Here is a 26,311-nt window from a genome sequence, read left to right as displayed (position 1 = left end):
TTTTTATGTTCCTGTTTTGTTTCACTTTTAGGCTACATTCATACTACAGGTCTTAATGCACGAATCCGATTTTTTCGTGTTTTTCCGACTCGAGTCAGGCATTAACTTGACGGTCTGAACGTGACAAGTCGCATAGAACGGGACCATTTCAAATCCGATCTGGGTCACTTTCGTATGTGGTCTAAATCCGATCTGGGCCACATTTTTCCAGACTGTCGCGGCGGTCTGTACTGTCCAGTCCCGCAAATCGGATTTCATGCAGCAATTACGTCATCAAATGGCGATAGAGTCGTTACCATAGCGATGCACCTGTGCGTTATTAGCGCCTAGCTTGCAATGAACACGGCTTTTGAGGAAGAGCTGAGCTTGACAACAGTCATAAAAAATAAAAATGGGTTGAGGATAAGCCTGAGAATGCTCAGTTTTCTCTCTGTTCCAAGTGAGCAATATTTCAACATTGCCTCCACGGCCGAGAGTCGGGACAAACTGCCCGTATGTGTGTGTGACGTGCACGGACAGTGCGTGCATGCTATCGATCCATATAAACTTTGAATATTTGCCTAAACGGGGATTATTTATGTCTGTTATTTGTGTCCACCTTTTGAAAAGCAAAATATGATATCCCTGGAATGACGGATGACGTCTGTCATTTGTTTTGATGGTTCTGCGCATGCGGGTCTTCTTGCTTAGCGGGTGTCGGACTGCGAATTATTGCGCATGCGTAATACTTGAACGGTCTCAATGGATAAAGGCAGTCTGAACGGGCACGCCAAAAAAACGGATATGACAAAAAATCGGATTCGTGCATTAAGACCTGTAGTATGAACGTAGCCTTAGTTTCTGTACAAGGGTATCTGTAGGAGTGGGAACCTCTAGGTACCTCACGACACGATACTATTTGAGGTACAAAGCTCACGATAACGATGATCTGATGATATGGCGATCCAACGATTATCCATACATTGGTCAAAAAAATCATTCTAGGATATTCTACAAACAAATAAAAAGAAAAACAAGCTTCTGCTGTGAATTGGAATGAGTTCATCACGAGTAGAACAATTGTTAATTCGCTGCCATCCCTCCCACTTCAAAATCTCAAAATCAAAATTTCAAAATTTGGAAAGCCATTTTTAAAAAATATGTCAAATTATCCATTTAAAAAAAAAAAACTGAACAAGAAAATATGAAGTCCGTTTGTAAAAAAATAAAATAAAAATCCACAAATAAGACGCTTGTAATACCTGCAGGGTAGAAACCGTGAGAAAAAAATAGCGGCTTGTAGTCCAGAAAATACGGTAATTTATCTTGTTAGGTATGTTAACCTTCACAGTTTACTTCACTGGGAGTGTAATAATCTATGTGAAAACTATCAGGACGTTAGCGGGACTGTTCAAAATCGGCATGTGGTCAATTAAATATGACACATCTGTTGAACGAGATCGATCCCAAAAAAAAAAATTTTTTTTAAAATCTTTGACCTTAGAATTGCCCAGCTCTAATTGCAGTGCAATATTTGTATCATTAAGATCAGCATTTTAACTTCTTTATTTGTGTAGAACAAACTGGATGCATTGTGGGACCTTTTGAGAAAAGGCTACAACCGCGTTTCTGTCATGAGACCTCATCCAGGTGACAAGGTAAGACCACAATAAAGTCAATCAATCTGTGTGATTCATCCTTTTAGCTACTTTACTACGGACATGAACTTCCAGTTGGGGTCGAAGGAGGTTGTTTTGTGCTGCTATATTAGCTGAAATTATATGAACATTGAAAGAATAATAAAATGGTCTCACTTGACTTACAAATTTGACTTAGCCTTTGTGAAATGTGGGTGTGTTCAATTTAACACAAAGTTATGTATGTACAGGAAGTAATGGCTTTTTCCGTTGTGTGAAAGGTAACTGAACATAGTTTTTGGCATAGAAGGATAATGAAAAATATACAGAATCTGTACATAATAATTATTTTCAGATGATTGCTTATGACACTGGTTGGGAATGATATTGGAAAGGAAGAAATGTTCAACTGTCAGTTCAAGGACAATCCTAATGTCAATTAACTCATTGGACAACGAGAGACGTCCATTCCATTTTGACTGGGAAACTGGCAGTGATTAGTCACAATGCCATAAAAAAATGGATTGGTCGTTTGGCAAAAAATTTATAACATACTCTCACAATGCAGTATTTCAATATTAAAGTCAAACAAGGGAAGAGAGTTGTTGCCATTCTCCTTAAAAATGGAACCATCCTCTAAAAACGTGCAGTTTGTTCAAAATAACTGTACTGTATGTTACAATCATCAGCACTTCTAACATGCTAAAATAATAAAAGGATGAGTAACAGGTTTATAATGCTTGTTTTATTTCAGTTTGAACTCATTCACTGATATTGACACCGATATGTATGGTACAGCAAATCCATTTTTTAACCTGTCCTGTTCAGCTGCTTGACACGGACAATGGAAATCTGAGTGTACCATTGGTCTGAACAGTTTTAATGTATCACATGGGAGTATGATATACTCCCATTTTGATCGCGTGCCGAGAAGAACAAACAACAACAAGATATACAATATGCCTACACTAAGCGCATACACTAACTATAAATATTGTAGCGCTATCGTTAGCTAATTGTATTTCTGGTTGATACCATGTGGGGGGCTTGATGACCGTTGAGAAAAAAAAGGGGGGCAGAAAAAAGATGTCATTAGGTGGGGTGGAGCGTACACAAATTGGCAATGTGAAGTGTACAACCCAGTATTGTGTGAATCACTTGTAAGTAGAGGAGGGAATCTTGGGGCATCTAACGATTCAATTACGATAAATAAATAAACTACTATTTCAGTATCAAGTTAATAGTTCAAAACAGTAAATAAAACACTCAAGTCCCCATTCTGTATCAACAGCTTTAAACTACATTCAATTAATTTAATGTTGTCAATAAACCGTTAAAGTTGTTAAAATTGCTCCCGTTATTCCATAATTTCCCTTCCGTCTACTTTCGACATGTGAAAGTTTTAAAACTCATTTCAAGATAGATTCAAGTCAAAATTTTGCCGATTTAAGAGTATTTCAGATAAAAAGTTAATTAGTTCTGCTCGGAAGGTTCGCTACCACAGCCTTCCATAGAAGTCAACTGCTTTAAGATGGCGGCTGTTTACTAACACCGGCGAGTCTGTCATTTCGCATCTAGTTCTATATACATGCGATATCTACCGTAGCATTATGTGGGCGTAGTTTGTAGCGGGTGCCGGCCGCAGTCAGGTATTATTGGTTTTTTATCTAGCGGCATGAGTTGAACATGATGTTTACTCTCAGTTTGTTCCTCATTGCGTCCCGAAGACCGCGCTGACTGTGTTTTACTTCCGCTTAACTTGGCATATTTTGATAAACTGAATTTGGATGTTTGCAAATAGGTCTCGACTCTTCCACTGCCGAATCGCAAATAATCTAAGAATCGGAAATTTCGCTCATCTCTACTTGTAAGTGTGCATATGTTGACATCCTATTCTATGCTGCCTGATCGCTAATCCTGGCACCGATAGTTTCTCTACTTGAGTATGTCTAATTGCAACCAGTCATGCGTGAATCTAATCAGACGTTTGGTAGTCCTGCAGGCAAGTAAAAATGCTGCGCGGGGGGCAAAGCCATTTGGACTGGGATGACTGGCAGTGATTATGTTCTTTCAGTGCCATTGACGCCAATAAACGTCCCATTCATCATGACTGGGAGCCCTTCTAGTTCAAAATGGATGGTATATCCGTAAATGGCACCTAATGAGATAAACTATGAAAAAACATTAAAGCACTTACAACAGTCGGAAGGTTGTTTCAGTGTGGTAATATGACAAAGTTTATGTATAGTCAAAGTGGAAACTGTTCTGTATGTCTGTCTAATCTCGATTACTCACTGCATGGCAAATTAGATTCTCGACAACAAGTGTTAACCACTGCAGTAGAGCAGCTTTATGGGTGAACTGGTGGTAAAATGGAAGTTAACCTACGTCTAATGTCTAGCTTCAGAGTGAATTCATGCAAGGTAAAAATGTCTGCTGAAGTCATTATAGGACAAAGCCAAATGGTATTGCTCACTGGCCAGCTGTGCAGTTGAGGCGATAATAGTACACTTTACTGCTGGCAGTGAACATAAAGTCTAGGAGGTAGGATTGGCACAAATTAACATTACATTTAAATGTCATTCAACCTCGGTTAAAAAAAAAAAAAAAGTTAATGTATAGAGCGTCCGAGTAGTGTTTTGGTTTGCTGGCTACTTCAGTACTACAATTTTTGATTCTAGCATTGTTTTGTATCGTTTCATTAGCGTGTGCTGATTCAACTGTCCAAAACTGCATGTTTATTGCCAAAAGTTAAGAGCAATGTTATCCATTCCTCCCCCCTGCACAACGGTCCATTGAGAAATAAGATTTGGCTTCGTCCTGTGATGACTTCAGCAGAAATCTTTTCACTCCATCAATTTGCGCAGCAGCCAAACTTTATCCAATGACAAACTTCGTACAAACATACCAGTATTCCTTTATCAGAATTTTTACCAAGCAGGATTTGCACTTACATTTTGGTACATCTGTCACCCAATCTAAAATGAATGGAAAGTGGTGATAAATTTTTTTTCAGATTCTAGATAACCAATTGCTTTTAAAAGAACTGGTTTGTATTTTTCATGTGTCAGCATTGTCACAATCATTCAGCTTTACAATCCAGGCTGTACTATATAAAGGCCTTTACATACATATTTGAACTATATGTATACCAGCTGTTTCATTGTTTTCATAAAACTGTGTCAGGTGGCATACAGCTGTGTTTACACTCAAGTCTGACGGGGAGTATGGAACAAAGTGTGAGTCATTGCTTCATCGCAAGTGTTTCTCATTTAACCCGCAAGGACAACAGAGAAAAAGGCAGGGCTAGTGTTGAGGGGTCATAATGTTTTTTTTTAGAGATGTCCCGATCGATCGCCAATCAGCAAAAAAATATCGGACATGCCTTTTTTTAATATATATACATTTTTTAATTAAATCGTTTTCTAATTGTATTTAACGTTACAGACAAAATGTCTTACACTCGTCCAGAGTCTTTAGTTTTGGTTTAAAGATTGGTTCATAATAACAACAAACATCCTCCCCTGCCATTTATTGTCGCACTCACAAAGTGTGGCACCGAAATAAACTGTTTATTTAACATGCTTATTGTTTACATATTTTATGGCACAGTGCTGATAAGCTTTGTTTTGATGCAAAACAGTGGAACAATGTCATGTTCGACAATAAAAAAAGATACTTGGAGCAATTTAATTGTTTTATTCATTTTTTTCTTACTGCATTGCCAAAATGTATATGATCGGGAAAAATTATCGGGAATGATTGGAATTGAATCGGGAGCAAAAAAAAAAGCAATTGGATCGGGAAATATTGGGATCGGCAGATACTCAAACTAAAACGATCGGGATCTGATCGGGGGCAAAAAAACATGATCGGAACAACCCTAGTTTTTTTGTTTAAAAATACAGAGCGAGACCGCCGTATGCATACACACATGTCCAAGTGTGTTGTGATAGTTATGTTAAACAACAGATTGAAATTGCATGCAGATGCAAGGCTAAAGCTGTCCACAATGTTACGAACACACAAACAAAACCAATTCATAAATATTATCGGAAAATATTTCGAATACAACATGACTTAAATATTCATATCCGTATATGCAGATGTCACTGGGCAAATCAAATGTACTATGACATTTCCTAGAAGTGGCCAACTTATGCAATCAACATTAAGATTCCATTTATCATCATCAGTTGGTTATTCTGTGATCATTCAAAGTTCCATTGAGACCAAGGCTGCTCTATGGAAGACTGCCTGGCTACCATGTTGCCCACCCCCATCATAATTAGCTTTTTGAACATTCTATCCAGACAGCGTCAAACATTATGGCATGGCTGCGACACATATGGCTTATGTATGTTAGGTGCGTACGCACACACGAACGTAAATTATTACTTCTTAGGTTCAAGCATTCAGCCCTCAACTCTACCTAATGAAAGAGGTCAGCAAAAGAAACATAACCATACAGTTGTTAAACATTAATTGTAGTCACAAGACATGTCAAGTTGTTTCCAGCAGTTACACTTACACCTTAATTGGTCAGCTGTAATTTTGTCCATTTGATATAAAAATCCAAAGAGCAAATCAAAATGAGACAGGCACAATAAAAACTTTTGATGCTTAAGGAGTAGAGGGGGAACGGACCGAGAGTAAATATCATGTTCAACTCATGCCGCTAGATAAAAAAAAAAAAACAACAAAAAAACAACAATAATACCTGACTGCGGCCGTCAGCCGCTGCAAACAGCGCCCAGTTGCTAGTTGCTACAAACATATGGCAACATACGGCTATAGTAGATATTACACAGTAGCGCCTTCAGAAAATTTTCATAGGGGTGGCCAGATTGGGCCACTTAAAATCTTGGGGTGGCCAAAACTAAAAGCCATAATTTCAGGTTTTCATTGTATTATTGCAGTAAAAAGGTCAGGGGAAAACTATCAGAAAGACTTAAGGACACGGCTACTGATATACTTTGGTGTATTGTTTAATATTTGATGTTACTAATGATTTAATGTGTGCATAGTCCGTAAATGTCCAGTCAACATTTTGAGTTCCACAACAATTCTGTTTTATTGTGTTATGTATATATTAGGCATAAGGTGTACATTTAACTAGGGCTGTCAAATGATTCAAATTTTTAATCGAGTTAAACACAGCTTAAAAATTAATTGATCGCAATTAATCGCAATTCAAACCATCTAAAAAATATGCCATATTTTTCTGTAAATTATTGTTGGAATGGAAAGATAAGACAAGACGGATATATACATTCAACATACTGTATATAAGTACTGTATTTGTTTATTATAACAATAAATCCACAAGATGGCATTAACATTATTAACATTCTTTCTGTGAAAGGGATCTACGGATAGAAAGACTTGTAATTCTTAAAGGATAAATGTGAGTTTGTATATTGTGACTAAATATTGCCATCTAGTCTATTTGTTGAGCTTTCAGTAAATGATACTGTAGCGACTTAACTGTTCTGCCCAAATGCATGATGGGAAGTGGTGCAACCATGACTGTGTGTGGTGTCTGCAAATGCTATATCTTCTCTGCTATGGGTACACTACAGGATGTTAAGAAAAAGATCAACTCCTGTCATTCTTCCCCATGTCGCATCCCACAATATTTATAGAGAGATGACAAAGCTTTTGCCAATTAAAAGCACGGTCCCAATGAATGCTTTTATCTACTCCACTCACTGCCTCTTATCTCTGTATAGAAGTAAAATGATGCCATTGTAGGCTGTTTGCGGCAATGCGTGAATGAGTCGTACTGCGAATGCGTTTATTGCGATAAATATTTTCACGTGATTAAAAAAAAATTAATTACCGCCCGTTAATGCGATAAACTTGACAGCCCTACATTTAACAAAACTAAATAAATTCATTCATTTGGGATGAAATGCATAACTGATGCTACAACAATCTAACGATATACTGGCAAGCGGGGTGGCCAGTGGGGTGGCCAACCAATCTATAGGGATGGCCGTGGCCACCCCCTGGTGGCGCCACTGATATTACATATATCTAGAACTAGATGTGAAATGACAGACGACGGCCGTGTTGGATCATATACCAAGAACTAGATGCGAAATGACAGACTTTCCCGCGCTAGTAAACAAGCGCCATCTTAAAGCAGTAAACTTCTCTAGAAGGCTCTGTTGTAGCGAACCTAATTACGTTTTATCTAAAAAAAAAAAAAAAAAAAAACCCAAATCGGCAAAATCTTGACTTGAATCTATCTTTTAAATGATGAAACGGTTTTAAAACTTTCACGTCGAAAGTAGACAGAAGGGAAATTATGGAATAACGGGAGCAATTTTAACAACTTTAACAGTTGATTCACAACGTTAAATGAATTGAATGTAGTTTAAAGCTGCCGTTACAGACTTTAGTATTTTATTTACTGTTTTTGACGGTTAACTTGATACTGAAATAGTAGTTTGTCTAGCCTGAGAGGATTTTTGAACAATTTTGGAACTAGTGTACAAAAAATTAAAAGCGGGGGTGGGGGTGGGGGGGTGTTTGTGGTGCATCAATAATCGATTTATAATCGAATTGGAGCCTCTGAATCGTAATCGAATCGTTAGGTGCCCAAAGATTCCCACCTCTATTAAGGAGGTATACTAATGTCTCAGATAATGTCACCAGAGGTGGCTAGAGTAGTCCAAAATTTTACTGAAGTAAGAGTAGCATTACGTCAAAATAATATTATTCAAGTAAAGGTACTAATCCAAAAAAAGTAGTTAAAAAAGACTACTCAAGTAATGAGTAACTGCTTACAATGTCTGATTATTTCTTTAAACAATGATTTTTTTTTTTTTCTCAGCACAACATAATCTATGTACAGTAATTTAAACTGCTACTTTTCCCCTTCATTTTAGTCGGGTTAATAGATAACACTTTATTTGACAGCGGCGTCATAAGACCGTCATAATTATGACATGACACTATAATGGGCATTACTGAATTCTTATTACAGATGTCATTAAGTGTCATCCAGCAAATTATGTCACTTACTCCATTGTCATGCTCGGCTCTTTTACAACCATTCAAAAGGAAGATAATTTGCCAGATAACACTAAATGACATCTGTTATAAGCATTCATTAATGCTGATGACAGTGTCATATCATAATTATGATTGTCTAATGACAGTCTTATGGAACCACAGTCAAAAAAGCATAGACTTCATAATGTATTGACGGGACACGGGGCCGATAAATAGGGGGCCTTCATTGTTGGCGAGGCCGTCAAAGCTGACCGATTGGAATCACAGACAAAGAGCTTTTTTCGTTGAAAATTCTTGTGAATAAATGCTTAAATCCCTGAATTCTTTATAGATATGGACGTAACATAGTCTCAATTCTTGGTTAAAAGAAAAAAAAAAAAAAAACGTGCGGTTAGCATTTATTTTATGTAAGTATATCAAAGTACAATGCCAGTCCGTTAGTGAATGTAGCCAGCGGCTACCTTATGTAAACAGAGCTTTTCCGGTGAAAAGTCTTGTGAATTAATGCTTTAATTCCCGAATTCTTTATAGATATTGACGTAAAACTAGGAGTGGGAACCTCAGGGCACCTCACGATACGATACTATTCGCGATACAAGGCTCACGATAACGATTATATCACGATACAGCGATTATCGATATATTGGTCAGAAATTGGATACATGATATTCTACGATAGAACTGTTGAAACGGGAAAAAAAAAAAGATATTTCAAAAAATAGAAAAAAAATACTGTTTAAGTCATTTATTAAACAGTGACACCTTTTCTGTGCGACATTGCTGTAAAATATAAATCTACTGCAAATTGTGCACCTGCACGTATAGAGGAAACAAACCACAACCACTGATATCGCTTGGAGAGATCATGATGAATGGCACCCTTAATTTCTTTAAAGTTTTAAATCTTAAAAAAAAAAAAAAACAACTAGTGCTGTAGGTGTCAGCAGTTGAGCTTGGAGTGGGGCAACGATAAAATTGGTGGGTCTTTTCTTCGTATATGACCTTTGTTGCTTGGTTTGAGCACTTCCACTATCTGCTTCAGCATTTAAGATGTCAGACTTGCTCAGTCACAGTCTTCCTCACCTTAAAAACAAAATAAAACAAAAAATATTAACTACTTAATAGCTTTTTAGTTTAAATCCTGATTTTTTGTTGTTGTGTCGGAAGTATTGAGTAAATTTAAAAAAATATGAATGTATAGAAATTAAAAATGCAATAATTAGCTATTTTTAATATGTAGGCTACATTAATTATCATGCACATCACCTTATATATCTTGGAAGCTATTCAAACCATTTTTATAGCTTATTGTATCAAAATGGTAGTAATAACAGTTTGTGTAGTAAACTAGATGGAAAGTGGTACTCAAATAATATCAAATAAATCAGTAAATTCATGTAGGCTTGTTTGATATTCCTTTTCATCCAGTTTAGGGTCCTGGTTTATTTTATATCATTCAACACCAAATATCATCAAAATAATACATGTAAATTAGAAAGTCAATTACATTGCAAAACTTTCTTACCTCAAGTGATGAAAGCCAAGCTCACAAACTCCGGTGTCCACTACGTCACCAGCTGCCAGTGAAACTTATTTTTCTTCGACAATTCTTTCATACAGCAAAGTCCTTGTTCACCTTACTTCCTTTCTTGTTGGTGTAAAATCTAAAGTGTGTCCCCATGTGTGATTTTTAGCAATATTTTTCTCATTTTTTCCTCCACCGTTCTCACGGAGCTTTATTTTTTCAACCCACTTGGAGCTTCCTTTCTTCTTCTCTCGACAACTTGTGCGCACTTTACCCTCACCCCCACTCCCGAGCGCCCCTAGTGGACCGCCAAGGAATTGCTCAACAAACATTGAGCAGTTTACAGCATCCATACTCCATTGTATGGCCAATATGTTAAATAAAAGTATCGATACTTGGCGGGAGCATATCGATAACCGATCGGGTTGCAAAATATCGCGATATATCGGTGTATCGAGATATTGTCACACTCTTACGTAAAACAGTCTTGATTCTTGGTTAAAAGCAAAAAAAAAAAAACGTGCAGTTAGCATTTATTTTACATAAATATGTCGAAGTGCAATGCTAGTCTGTTAGTGAATGTAACTAGCCTTATGTACAGTGCCTTGCAAAAGTATTCGGCCCCCTTGAATCTTGCAACCTTTCGCCACATTTTAGGCTTCAAACATAAAGATATGAAATGTATTTTTTTTTGTCAAGAATCAACAACAAGTGGGACACAATCGTGAAGTGGAACAACATTTATTGGATAATTTAAACTTTTTTAACAAAAAACTGAAAAGTGGGGCGTGCAATATTATTCGGCCCCTTTACTTTCAGTGCAGCAAACTCACTCCAGAAGTTCAGTGAGGATCTCTGAATGAACCAATGTTGTCCTAAATGACCGATGATGATAAATAGAATCCACCTGTGTGTAATCAAGTCTCCGTATAAATGCACCTGCTCTGTGATAGTCTCAGGGTTCTGTTTAAAGTGCAGAGAGCATTATGAAAACCAAGGAACACACCAGGCAGGTCCGAGATACTGTTGTGGAGAAGTTTAAAGCCGGATTTGGATACAAAAAGATTTCCCAAGCTTTAAACATCTCAAGGAGCACTGTGCAAGCCATCATATTGAAATGGAAGGCGCATCAGACCACTGCAAATCTACCAAGACCCGGCCGTCCTTCCAAACTTTCTTCTCAAACAAGGAGAAAACTGATCAGAGATGCAGCCAAGAGGCCCATGATCACTCTGGATGAACTGCAGAGATCTACAGCTGAGGTGGGAGAGTCTGTCCATAGGACAACAATCAGTCGTACACAGCACAAATCTGGCCTTTATGGAAGAGTGGCAAGAAGAAAGCTATTTCTCAAAGATATCCATAAAAAGTCTCGTTTAAAGTTTGCCACAAGCCACCTGGGAGACACACCAAACATGTGGAAGAAGGTGCTCTGGTCAGATGAAACCAAAATTGAACTTTTTGGCCACAATGCAAAACGAAATGTTTGGCGTAAAAGCAACACAGCTCATCACCCTGAACACACCATCCCCACTGTCAAACATGGTGGTGGCAGCATCATGGTTTGGGCCTGCTTTTCTTCAGCAGGGACAGGGAAGATGGTTAAAATTGACGGGAAGATGGATGCAGCCAAATACAGGAACATTCTGGAAGAAAACCTGTTGGTATCTGCACAAGACCTGAGACTGGGACGGAGATTTATCTTCCAACAGGACAATGATCCAAAACATAAAGCCAAATCTACAATGGAATGGTTAAAAAATAAACGTATCCGGGTGTTAGAATGGCCAAGTCAAAGTCCAGACCTGAATCCAATCAAGAATCTGTGGAAAGAGCTGAAGACTGCTGTTCACAAACACTCTCCATCCAACCTCACTGAGCTCGAGCTGTTTTGCAAGGAAGAATGGGCAAGAATGTCAGTCTCTCGATGTGCATAACTGATAGAAACATACCCCAAGCGACTTGCAGCTGTAATTGGAGCAAAAGGTGGCGCTACAAAGTATTAACGCAAGGGGGCCGAATAATATTGCACGCCCCACTTTTCAGTTTTTTATTTGTTAAAAAAGTTTAAATTATCCAATAAATTTAGTTCCACTTCACGATTGTGTCCCACTTGTTGATTCTTGGCAAAAAATTAAATTTTTATATCTTTATGTTTGAAGCCTGAAATGTGGCGAAAGGTTGCAAGGTTCAAGGGGGCCGAATACTTTTGCAAGGCACTGTAAACAAAGGTTTTCCGGTAAATACTTGTGAATAAATACTTAATCCCCAAATTCTTTATAGATATCGTTGGAGACAGTCTTTCAGGTCCTCTGCGTGTTCGTTTTCAATTCAGGTGAGACTGCTAGACTGGATTGTTAAAAAACGACTGGAGGCAAGAGATTAATACTGCGCCGTTTTCTGGGTGAATTCAGTGACAGAACAAAAGCTGTGTAGAGAAATGCACACTAGACAGATGGCTCGGCGTTTCTTTATATGCTGTACAGATAAGGAGGTGTGTTTGGTGATTAGGTCATGAGTCTTGCTGGTTGGCAGTTAAAAGTCCATGATTATCAGAGGCAAAACTAACTGTCAGCAGTTTCTGTGAAAAACAACTCCATTTGATTGCATTAGGCAAGATGCAGTGGTTTCAATGAAACACAACTCCATTTGATTGGGTTAGACAAGATGCATACTGACTTCAATATGGACGTAAAACAGTCCCGATTCTTGGTTAAAACCAAAAGAAAACGTACAGTAAGCATTTTTTTACGTAAATATGTCAAAGTACAATGCTAGTCTGTTAGTAAATGTACTGTAGCTAGCGAGCGCCTTACATAAACAGAACTTTTCCGGTGAAAATTCTAGTGAATAAATGCTTAAATCCCCGAATTCTTTATGGATATGGACGTAAAACAGTCTCTATTCATGGCTAAAAGCAAAAGAAAAAAAAATGTGCAGTTAGCATTTATTTTACGTAAATATTGCGAACTATGATGCCAATGCAGTAGCAGCTACTTTCTCAGTAGCGGCTACTTTCTACCATTGATTTTTTTTCACAACGTTTCAAAATGCATGCATGGTAAGAAAAATATCATAATTACCTTGAATCCTCTAACAAATCACTCCTGAGACAATCCTTCCTGTTTGTATGCGGTACAGCTTTTGTAATTTTTCAACCTAAATCCGGCATTGGATCGCTGCATGTGTTTTGAGAATAACCGCGATTATTATGAAGTAAAGCTACTCTTACTTGAATAATTTTTTGGCTTCCTATACTCACCTCTGATTATTATATTGTACCATAATCTAGTATATGACCATATTAAATAAAAAAACAAATTCACAAAAATCATCGAATTCTGACTAGAAAAATCTACAGAAATGAAACATCAACCATCCAAAGAGCATGAGTGCCCTTTAGTGGAGAAGAAAAATCCTACCATGAAATTAAAAATGATTATTATCTACGGTTTTCCATGGTCTATCGGTGCAAAGCAAAAATTGGTATAGAGGTAGAAATCCGCGCTTTCGAGTTATTTTGATGAAAGCGCTCTATGTGAAATAGATTTTTTAATGGTCTTTTAAAGACACCACATGATTGAAGAGGCCGACGTGATAAAAGGACTTCCGACTGCAAGCTTGTATGTGGTCATCTGACTGTATTGTTACTTCTGATTGTCGTAATGGAGTCATATGATTATTGTTGCGAAGTCACATTGGTGAAACTAACAAAAGTAATAGTAAGAAGTATGGCGTGGTAGTGAAACTAACAAAAGTAACAGAAGTATGGCGTGGTAAAACGACTCTTAGTCTCAGAAGTATTTTTTTCTCAAAAAGTTACTCAAGTAAATGTAACGGAGTAAACGTGCAGTGCTACTACTCACCTCTAGATTTCACGCCAAGCATGATAGTGTTTCAAATATATTAAATTCTATGCAAAACTGTGGCACGTTTCCTGAAAACATCAGTGGAATGCCTAATTGAACAACCTCAGGTTTTTTTTGGCTTTACAAAACCAATAGCAAACATCCTGAGTTTAAGTGAGTTCTTCTCATTGTAAACCTTCTCCAGGGAACTGGGAAAATGCCTCCTTGAGGATTTGCAGTAAACAGGCAGCTCTGGTTGTAATTAGGGATCCTCCTTTCATAACTTCCCTTAAATGAATGCTGCAGTGGGACTAATAAGATCCATCAGTGCCAAACACAGTTTACGGTTCCTGTAACATGTCACCTACTACATTGCCCTGAAAGATAACCTTTGTTTATTAGCTGGAATAAGTCCCGTTCAACACAGCAGAGGCGGTTCAAAACAACAAAAGATGGATCTTTTTGCTTTGTTTGCTCATTGAGAAACTGATTTGCTGTTGTTGTAAATTTGCGAAAACAAAAACACAGATTTATTGACACATGCATTGGAACATGTGCCAAGTTTGAGATCTATTATTCACAGTTTCATCAGTGTGTGGAATGTAATCATAACTTAATGGAAACATCATTGCAAGATTTTCTACTTTTCATACAAATCCAGGTTGATAAGTCAAGAAGATTTGGCAAAAAATTGTTGACAATCAACGAGACAAAAGTACTGGAATTGAAAGCAGGTGTCTGGTCAGCACACTGTTAAAGCAATACGAGCAAGTTATGTATTGCTTTGATAGAGAAAATCTTAAAACTAAGCAATATAATAAGAAATGTTAAAACTTTACTATATAAAATAAAATAAACACACATACAAATCTGTCATAACGATAAATGATGATCAGTATTTTCACCTTACGCCGTTACCTAAGGGGCCGTTTACATGGTGACGCTTTGAGAATATGACAAATTTCATGTTTGCATTTACATGGTTCCGTCTTGGTTCCGTCTTCATTCGAATTATGTTGTAATTCTGCGTGAAAACAATGTAGTATTCATGCCAGGCCCTAGGGGGCAGTGCAGTTTTACAAGACGACAGCCAATGATGCACTTCCTTGACAACAACCTCCTCAGCCCAGAAGAGAACATACCCACCCACTCGAAGCCATGGCGTCCATGTTTTTTTTTTTTCCTTTTGCTTCAAAAGGCACAAAAATGCTAACATAAAATATATTTAAACAAATAGTATTATAAAACAGTAAATTAAATCCCACGTTCCACCATTTTTACTGTGTAAAGACCATGTGACAAACACCGCGAGCCCATTCAGCAACACAATCGTGATGTCGCAGCGTCACAATGTAAATGGCCCCTTTACGGCAATCCTAAAAACAAACTTGACTCTGATTAGAAGTCGATCTTTTAAAAGGAACCACGGACAGAAAGACTTGTAGTTCCTAAAAAATAAATGTTAGTATGAGTTATAATAATTCGATATTCAAACCCCTCTTAATGTTTTCGTATTAATAAAATTTGTAAAATTAGTTTAACTAGTAATTCGCAATTGTTGTTGATGACGCAATGCACTCTGGGCGGTAACGTCACTGGGCAGCGCTGTCGTACTTCCACTGTGTCACTCGTTAGCCACATTAACATGTCGTCGGTTCTGCCCTTCCAATTTGAACCCGAGCGAAAAAGTGATGAGCAGGACAGCATTGTCGATATTTCACAAAAAGAGCAGCAAAAGCAATTAAATGAAGGTCTCCAGCGGGAGCGTTTCTTGTGCGACAGACGAGCGCGTAAACCACAGGGCTATACTTCCACGTGACGTTAAAAAGAGTCATAATTTTCCTTATAAAGAAATCGCAACCCACATGCGTTGCCTGTCATTGTGATTAGGGTTGTTCCGATCGTGTTTTTTTGCTCCCGATCCGATCCCGATCGTTTTAGTTTGAGTATCTCCCGATCCTGATATTTCCCGATCCGATTGCTTTTTTTTGCTCCCGATTCAATTCCAATCATTCTCGATAATCTTTCCCGATCATATACATTTGGACAATGCATTAAGAAAATAATGAATAAAACTCGCACGAATATATACATTCAACATACAGTACATAAATACTGTATTTGTTTATTATGACAATAAATCCTCAAGTTGGCATTTACATTATTAACATTCTTTCTGTGAGAGGGATCCACAGATAGAAAGACTTGAAATTCTTAAAGGATAAATGTGACTTTGTATATTGTGACTAAATATTGCCATCTAGTGTATTTGTTGAGCTTTCAGTAAATGATACTATAGCCATGCCCAAATGCATGATGGGAAGTGCAACCATGACTGTGCTTAGTGCTACCAATTGATATATCTTCTCTGCGTTGGGAAATAAAATAGGGTGATAAGAAAAAGATCAATTCCGACCTTGCTTCCCCACATTGCTTCCCACGATATTTCTAATCGTAGGGAGAGGGATTGTAAGGCTTTAGCCATTTAAAAAAAGGCTCCAAAGGCTGCCAAAATTCACTCTACTCATTATACGCTGCTTTTTAGCGCTCTATATAGGTAAAACTGTGCCATTACAGATTGCGCGCGACAATGCGTGAGTGGGTCGTGCAGCGCATTCATTAATTGCGTTAAATATTTTAACGTGATACACTTTTTAAAAAAATTAATTACCGCCGTTATTGGGATAAATTTGATAACCCTACCTTAAGCCTAAAGACTCTGGATAAGTGTAACATATTATGTCTGTAACTTTAACTAGAATTAGAAAACGATTTAATTAAAAAATATATACAGTATATATTAAAAAAAGGCATGTCCGATATTTTTTTGCCGATTCCAATACTTTGAAAATGACGTGATCGGACACTATCGATCCGATCGATCGGGACATCCCTAGTTGTGATAAAACCTGAAAGGGAAACATAACTGAAAGGAAAGTGTGGCTGGTTTGACCACAAAATTAGAAAACGCGACTCACTTCACACAGCAAGCAGACAACCATAACAAAGAAATTGCGGAAGTGTTCATTGAACTCGCAAAAAAACACACGCGATCACGAAAAGGGAGACACCAAAAGAGTCCATGACAGTAGGTCGGATCATGTGAAAAAAAAAAAAAAAACAGAGGGAAAACCGTGGTGAGAGGCAGACAAACGAAAAAAAAAACAAGGCAATGATGCAACAAGCAACAAAGGGATATAAAAACTGTCAAATAGCAGCATGTCACTATCTCGGCAAGCCGCCTAGGATCGGTTTAAAGACACTGCTGATGAGCTGGAATTGGATGCAGGTACGACGTTGGGAACTCATCCCACAGCTCTGTAACAAAATAATCTGACCAGCCGCAAAATCTGACAAAATCATGCCACTCATCATACTAGCTTCGTTTGCTAGCTAGCATAACTATTCTCCCCGTCCATGCCAACCGCATCATCACCCCCCGTGTGCATTGCGTAAAACATGGCGCCCTCCGTAGGTCAAAACATGTACTCAATATTATAGATTAATAAATCAATGGAAATGATATATGTATTTCAAATAACTTTTAGTAAAAAAGAACAATTGTGGCTTATTAGAGCCTACAAGTCTTTAAGGCTGAGGTTCCAGGGACAATGCTTTTTGTGACAGACAACAGTAATGTGGTTAAAGTAAATTCCCTTTTGTTTTACTTTGTTAGGGTCATAAATGGTCATAATTTGTTATAATAAGAATTAAAACCTGCTCCTGAAAATTAAAAACCTTTATTAAAGAAGACTCACTCCCTCAAATGTAGGGAATGATTATATCCCAAGTCGAGTTACATAATTTTTTTTTTTTTTTTTTTTTTTTTACAATTTAAAATACCAATGTAGGTTGGCCTGTCCTACAAAGTGTTATCTTGTGAGCATTTAGTACAACTTGAACTAAAACTGTTTGAATTGGACTACAGTCCTCTATTTTCCAGCAAGATGAGAATCATTGGGTTGGCTCCAAGTTGAGCTCTGTACTCATGCAAAACTCGATGCGCTCCAAAATAATGACAGATCCTGCCTTTAACTTCTCAAATATTTATAATTTGCTATAAAACCAGAGGAGAAAAATGTACTCACTTTAAAAAAGGTACTGATTGTTCAGTAAAAGTAAGTCATTATTTTTCTTTATTATTTTTATATCAGTTTCATACCTTTGATTGAAATACAGCGTATGTGTGTTTGTTTTCTACTGTGTTCATGACTTTTCTCCTTCTATAGGCCTTTTGGATAGACAGAAGAGGTCTTTGAGTTCATTGCACTTGAAGTCTGGCTAACATCTGCTCTACTTGGTCATTTCAGGGCAGATGCATGAACTTTATCCGTATGAAGTCGGCGCCCCCTCGTTACCCCCACTACAACGCATCGCCTATCTACACCCCTCCCAGCAGGAGTCCACCTGCGCCACAGAGCACTCTCCCGCCAATCCCAGGGGGGCCACCGTCCCCACCCCATTTCTTCGCGACCCTGCCCCTCCTTCCTTCGACGCCCTCTGACACGTCACCCTCCCCTCCTTCAACTCCTCCCTATTACACCCCCCCACCCAAACGGGCTCTTCCTCCCACTTCCTTGCACATACCGACCGCGCCCGACCGGCTGCCCACCCCGCCGCCGCCCTTGTCTCCTTCTGGCACCCTGCCCCCCTTACCTTTAGGTCCCGCCCCTGGGCGAGCCCCACCGCCTGCCCGGCCCCCACCACGCCCCGGCCTGTAGTTTACAAGTTGAGAGTCCCAGCAAGAATTCATGACCATGTTTGATTGTGTCTGCGGGAAAGCGAAGCCCAACGGGCTGCGGCCCACCTTGTAAAGACGACAACAAGGAGCTGCTTTCTGCTATTTGTCTACACTGACTTTGTACACATCTAGCCCGATGGATGCTTGAATCATTGACATGTAATCAAATATCCAGCAGAAAGATGATGGACCCACAGGGAAGTCTGCTATTCTACACGCGAAAATGGCTCCAACTGAATGTCAGATTTCTATGATACGGAACAAATCATGTCATAGCTTTTATTATCCCAACATTGCTACTTGATGTGGCAAGTTTTTTTTGTGAGACGTTTGCCCCCATATCTAAGTCGGAACTTGAACGTCACATGATTTTGGGCAAATTAATCAGCAACCTTCAAGTTAGTTAATGTTGATTTCTATCTCACATTCACATGCCGGAGTGGAGACTAAACAGTTTTTCAGCATCCTCGCAGGAGCATGATGTGAGTCACAGCTGGCCTGCTAAATTCCATGTCACAGTAAACAGTCAGGACTTGGACATGACATTTGGCACATTCGTGAGCACTGATGTTCAGCTCTTCTATCGCAGACGCTCCTGTCAATATGTGGCGAAAGACAGGCCACAATCGAGGGAGAGCTTTGAATCCTTAACATGTTTTTTTTTTTTTACTGTTATTTTGTTAATATGTTTTTTTTGTTTTTGTTTTTTTAAAGATGTGCCGTGCCTCAACTAATCGCCATAAATTTGAATTGTCCATTACATCTTTTGTTCTGGATAAGGGGGAGCTGGCGCCTATTCTACCGTATTGGCCCAAATATAAGACGGCCCTGATTATAAGACGACCCCCTCTTTTTCAAGATTCAAGTTTGAAAAAAGATTTTTTTGAACACCAAATTTATTTTTACACAGAAAATAATTACAGTTCATCCGAAACAAATGATTATAACAATATATTTGAGAGAAAAAGCATGTTATTTTGCCTCATTTAAATCTTAAAGGGATCCTCTATTTTTAAGACAAGTAATTCTTAAAAGATAAATGTTAGTATGAGTTATAATAGTTTGATATTAAAACCCCTTTTAATGTTTTTGTTTTAATAAAGTTTGTAAAATTATTTTAAGTGATAGGTCGCCATTCTTGTTACGTCGCAGTGCGTGACGTCACCGGTCCCGTTGCCGAAATTCTAGCATGTCACTCATTAGCTTTCCCAACATGTCGTATGTTCTACCCTTCCTATTTGAACCAGATCTGAAAAGTGAAGAGCAGGACCGCACTGTCAGTCGTTCACAAGACGAGCTTCAGGTGAAAATGCTTGCAGCAAATACCCGATAAGACAAAAGTTGAGCAAAACTGGTGATGCGAGAGTGTATGCTGTTTGGAACTCCGGTTGGGAGCGAGAGTGTATGCTGTTTGGAACTCCGGTTTTATTAGCAGATATTCAAGGTAAGCATATTGCGTTTTCAAACTTATCCCAATATAATTATGTAGATTGTTAGCATCCAGAGCTGTCCAGTGCTTTACATACAGTACAGGCCAAAGAGCACACCTTGTGTAATCCATGTACATTATAACGCGTGGTAGCTAGGATACGTGTATAAAAGTGCCAAAAAGGGGAGAAGCTTCCACTTATGCACATTTATTCACTAAAAATAATAATTCCACCTTGACCATTCACTTCATTCCCCTTGTTTCCATTTGACTGGAAATTGCATCCAAAAGCAGCACATCGTGGCATTTAACTTCGCGAGTTTAGGCAGTAATAAGCAATTGTTGAACACGCTACACATTTGGAAAGATCCCAATTACGTCATCACTGTGAGCCTGCAAACCATGGCGCCAACTAACGGTCAAAATATAGACTAAATATTATAAAATATTGCCATTGATTTAACATTTTATGTGTTTCTGACAACATATTTTAGTACAAGAGAACAATTGTGGTTTATTAGAGCCTACATGTATTTAAGTTAGACGATCACTTTAATATCTGAACATTTAAATATGTAAACTAAAGTGTAATCACATTCGTAAATGAATGGCTTCTGGTTTTTGAAATGTAAATAAACCAATGTATTGTGATAAAACAACAAAATTGCAATAACTGCGTTAACCATCAAAGTGAATTCTAACAGTAAATGTAGTCTTGAAACAAATCTGAATAAGGATTAAACTTGAGAGTAGCTGAGATCTGTCATGACAGAACATCGCTTCAATGATATCTGGCGCCATCTAGCATCGTGAATGGGTATAATGTCTAGACCGCGAATATAAGATGACCCCTTCTTTTTCCAGTATTATTTCAATGCAAAAAACACCGTCTTCTATTCGGGCCAATGCGGTATTTAAGTAGTTAATCCCTGTACGTCCTGGACTGGTCACCGCACAATCACTGGTTGAATATATACAATGAGGTTTGCGCTCCCATTCGTGCTGAAAAGTCAACAACAGGAAAACGACACAGGAATAGAAATTCTATATCCTATTGAGTTCCTGGACTATAATGCCCCTTTCAAACGTACCTGAACACTGTTTGAATCCCGGGATTTAACACTAAAACTACCAAGGGTGGATCAGTTGATACAAATCACTTTTGTAACCAGAGAAGGATCATCTGACCCTAATCAGCATAACTTTTTTGAGCATTATGGTCCACATTAGTCATTTCCATTCACACTCGCAAAACCACAGGGTTGGATTGCTCCAACTAGCATCTTGAGTTTTTGTGGGGGGAGGGCTGCCTTGGCTTTGTTGGACAGGGGACCACTCAGGCAGGCAATCGGGCGGACAACCTTCTTACATATTCGAAAAGCTGCAGTTTGCTTACAGTACAAGGGACAGTGTAATAAAAAACGAAACATTTTTTATGTGGTGACATATGACACTTTGCCCTTTTCCCGGGGCTAGGTGTTGGAGCAATTCCTTCTGCGCCCTATTTGCGCCCACATGAGAGTGAGCCAATTCCTTTGCAAGACCCACCAAGAAGTCTACCCGTCTCTTTTATATTCAAGATGTTGATTGCAGCTATCCAGAGTGAACCCCCACCCCTTCACACCTAGGCAGCGACTCCACAGGAGTGTGTAGGGTTGGCCTGTTTGATTGCTTGTTTGAGTGGTCCATTGTTTGACTAAGTCCAGTAGTCAGTTTGGTTTCGAGGTCATTTGACCCCTTTCTGATATTTTTTATAGCCAAAAAAACCCGGGACTTCCAGTGTTAAAGGGTGTTCAGGTATGTGTGAATGGGGCAGTATAGTCCAGGAACTACGGTAGTATATAAATCCCGGGATTTAAACGGGTAGCCCTTACAGTCCCTTTCACACATACCTGAACTGGGATTTAAACAGGTAGCCCTTATGCGTGAAAGCAATTTCCCAGGTAGACTGAAATTGAGATGACACAGATATTTACCGGGTCACGTCCTAGCCAGTGTTTTTGGCAGCAATTTTAATTTCCGTTTTAGTCTTTTGGACAAAAATACTTATTAGTCAGTCATATTTTAGTCATTTCAAAATGTTTTCGTCTTTGCCTAGTTTTAGTTGACAGTTCTCAAAGTGTTTTTGTCTATAAACTTCAAAAGTTTTAGTCCATGAATAAATAACTAAATACAAGAACATGACAGACGAGCACATAACTGTAGTCTACAAGGCCATTTTCATGATGATAATACACACTCAGCAGGAAAACGTTATTTGCAATGAATTAAACTCACCTGGACCCTATGAACTGTATGTAAAATGTTTTCCAAAAGTTTAAGAAGTCACTGCGGTAAATGCTAATGCTAACGTGAACGCTAATGCTAACGTGAATACTATGCTATTGTTACAAGTTACTTTAGTGTGTGTTACTTTACTTTAGTGTGTGATGATCACTCAGCACAGACCATTAAAGGCTAAAGAAACTTGGCATACCTAGCCAAGATAAGAAAGCAAAACTTACCAAGCGGCACCTGACACATATGTTTCACAAATGGAGCATGGAATGGGAACAGGCTTACTCACCAGCCGGCGCAGCACGTCACATGAGTGACATGATCAAACAACTGCTAAATACATGCTAACTACACATATAAAAAAAAACACACATTGTGAATTCATGACGGAAACTATGGCAAATTTGCATCCCGTTCTCGTGTCGTCAGACGACAACTGGCATCCGTCTCGTTATGTTTTAGTCTCCCAAGACCCATTTTCAGCGCGTCATCGTGACGTCACCGTAATGAAAAAATTGTTCGTTGCCGAAATATTTTCGTTATCGTCATCGTTGACGAAATCAACACTGGTCCTAGTATAATGTCCGGGACGCGCATGTGTGAAAGCAGGCGTTTAATTCCCACGTCACAGCGCGAAGGCTGATTACATAAATATCATGGCGGGTTGATTGTCATTTCCTCTTTCTTTGCAGCGGTCAGACGAAAAGCGGTACACAAACATTGCAGTTATCAACATGGCAATCTGGAAATAGCAAAATTAAACTGGAAACAACAAAATTAAATTGCTACTGGATCGTACAGCCAAGGAAGAGACAGTCCATCGACCATCTTTGGAAATGTGTGGTTTATTTTATTCCCGTTGCCGACCAAAAATGATGTAATGTCCAGGTTATAAAACAGCGCCAGCCGGCCTTCCTGCACAAAGAGCGCAGAGTCGCCAACAAGGGACAAGTCTGAAAGTATTGACCCTGGGTTATGCCCAGGATATCTCCCAGTGTCTGAAAGCCATGACGCGGGTAAATCCTGCATCACCTTACACGGGAATTTACCACAATGTAAGTCTGAAAGGGCTTTAAGTCACACTTTTTTCACAAGCTGGCTGAGCCTACAACTAGGGTTGGGCATTCGAGCATCGATGGGATCCGGGACTAAAACTCCAGTTCTCCCGGAACCATTCGAATTTTTAAATTTTGATTCCAAGTTCTGACTGCCAACCGGACAAAATAGCAGCCGAACACCACGCAGAAGAAGCCACATGAAGACTAGATCAGTTATGAGCAAATCATATGAAGTGGCTAATTTAAATTCGCACATAAACCTGTTCCTTCGCTTCACATGTGTGACAACAAAGTAACAGAATAAACACACCGAAATGATATCAGACCCTCTGTTAAAACGTGCAAGCTTACAGATTTTGTTTTATTATGGGTTCCCAACGATGTGTAGTGCAGAGGAGGTGTGTCGTGTCCGTACACTTTAAAGATTCTTTTCCAACTGAAGTTATTTTTGCCTGCTGCTTCCAGTAAGTCACCACTAGGGGAAGCCAAGCGCACATAGCAAAACCAAAGAAAAACTGTACAGTCCGGAGTTACAATAGTGACATCTTGTGGACGGATTAACCATATATCAGTTTAGAAAGAAATCAAAATTAAAAAGTAGTCTACTTAGGATCAAGGGACAAAACACTCACCGTCAGCCCTTAACGAACTGATACTTGTAGAAAAACTTGTAGTAAAAATTTTTTTGATCCTACCTATTAAAAGAATCAGAATCAAAGATCGTTTGAAACCGGAATCGAAACGTGGAATCGGAATCATTCAAATTCAAACGAAGCACCAACCCCACCTGGAACTTATACACTCTCTTGCACTCTTGTGTCCTTTGCTTCCAGAGTTGGCTGAGTTGTTCAGAAGTGGTTAAAGACTTCAATGGATTTTGTAGTGACTTGGAGTGAGAGTTTGGTAAACAAGTTATATTGTGTTGTTTAGGCTGTTGTTTTATGAATAACTGATACAGTAGTACCTCTACTTAGGAATGTCTCTACATACAGAATTTTCAGGTTACGACACACCTCAACGGGAAAATATTGCCTCTTGTTTCAGAAGAAACTTCAGGATACGTTAGGCAAAAATACAGTACGTGCTGCTACTCATAGCTCCCAGAGTTTACTGAACGTAACGTGCTTATAGCTGCTCTGCCATTGGCTATTGCCTGGCATCCCGGGATCCAATTGGCCAAGAGGGACTTCTACTGTATGTGCATATGTGTATCCCAGCATCTTCTTCATTCGCAGCTTGGGCCATGACATGTTCTGACAGCTTTACTTTAGTGTGTTAACTTTCATTCTTCTATAAGTTTTTTGCATAATGCACAATATGTTACATGTTTTGATGCTTTTTTTTATGCTTTATAAAAGATTTATGTCTGGATTTTGGGGCGCCTGGATGGATTAAGGCATTTACATGGAAAATGCATCTCTACTTACAGATTTTTCTTCCAGAACCAATTAATTTCTTAAGTAGAGGTACCACTGTAATAGGTTACGTTAACAAACAGTGTATTTAGCCGGTTGTTCTTAATTTTATTGTTATTACTATACTGTATAATATTTGTTTTTGGTCTCTGATAAAATAAAAATCCTCCCCCCCCAAAGTAAATAAGAGTCATACTGTAGTGCGAGTTATGTTTTGTTTTTCCTCTTCATTGTGCATTTATACAGGTGTGATTTATAATCAGCTGTAGGCATGTGCCGGTATGATATTCTGACGGTATGATAACCTTAAGCCAAAATATGACGGTATCACGGTATTGCAATTATAGTTCTAAAATGTGTTAGTTTAAGATATCTGAGTTTATTAAAAAAAAATCCATTGAACAGGATTTTTATTTTTCAGAACATATAAGCAAATTGGAACATATCGTATTGGCCCGCATATAAGACGGCCCTGATTATAAGACGACCCCCTCTTTTTCAAGACTCAAGTTTGAAAAAAGACTTTTTGAACAACAATTTTTTTTTTTTTAATACAGAAAATAATTACAGTACATCTGAAACAAATTATTATAACAATATATTTGAAAGAAAAAGCATGTTATTTTGCCTCATCCAAATCTTAATATCTGAACATTTAAACATGTCAACTAAAGTGCAATCACATTCGTAAATGAATGGCTTCTGGTTTATGAAATGTAAATAAACCAATCTATTTTGATAAAACAACAAATTGCAATAACTGTATTAACCATCAAATTGAGGTCTAACTGTAACTGTAGTCTTGAAACACATCTGAATAAGAAAAAACATTGCAATAAAATAATGCAAACTGGTTAAACTTGAGAGTAGCTGAGATCTGTCATGACAGAACATTACTCCTCAAGTTCAACATTCGCTTCAATGATATCTGGCGCCATCTAGCATCGTGAATGGGTATAATGTCTAGACCCCAAATATAAGACGACTCCCACTTTTCAGTCTTATTTCAATGCAAAAAACACCGTCTTATATTCGGGCCAATACGGTAATTATAAATAAGTCACACACACACAAAAAATCTAAATAAAATAAAAATAAATGCAGTTCTTTAGGTGAGCCTAAACCCACTTGCCTGGCTCTGCCAGACTATTCTCCCTGTATTTTTCAAACACTGAGAGTATAGTCTGGGAACCAGCCCATTAACGGCCTCTCGAGCAGGTACAAAATCAATCGACAAATCAGATTAGTTTATTTGCGTCACGTGTTCTTAACGGGCAACGTCACTCTTGCGCATTGAAAGTCGTCCCCGCAACAACACAGATGGTGAACGGGAGAGCCGAGAATATGTTCCAATCCACGGTAAAATCCGTTTTAAATTA

At 38.4% G+C, this 26,311-nt stretch overlaps 1 protein-coding gene across 1 annotated transcript in view; it reads left to right on the top strand.

The window, feature by feature from the left end:
• The window catches only part of LOC130913145 (anthrax toxin receptor 1-like), a 68,148-nt gene extending 42,715 nt beyond the window's left edge, over positions 1 to 25,433 (top strand). The window contains exons 17-18 of the mRNA XM_057831501.1: positions 1,557 to 1,637; positions 18,323 to 25,433. Coding sequence (XP_057687484.1) covers positions 1,557 to 1,637; positions 18,323 to 18,733 — 492 coding nt within the window. The 3' untranslated portion in view covers positions 18,734 to 25,433. The remainder of the gene's footprint in view (positions 1 to 1,556; positions 1,638 to 18,322) is intronic.
• The last annotated feature ends 878 nt before the right edge of the window (positions 25,434 to 26,311 follow it).

Source organism: Corythoichthys intestinalis, chromosome 3 (assembly GCF_030265065.1).
Source record: "Corythoichthys intestinalis isolate RoL2023-P3 chromosome 3, ASM3026506v1, whole genome shotgun sequence".
In the NCBI taxonomy this organism is placed as follows: domain Eukaryota; kingdom Metazoa; phylum Chordata; class Actinopteri; order Syngnathiformes; family Syngnathidae; genus Corythoichthys; species Corythoichthys intestinalis.
Note: the sequence above shows the minus strand (reverse complement) of the source record. Positions and strands in the feature narration are given on the sequence as shown.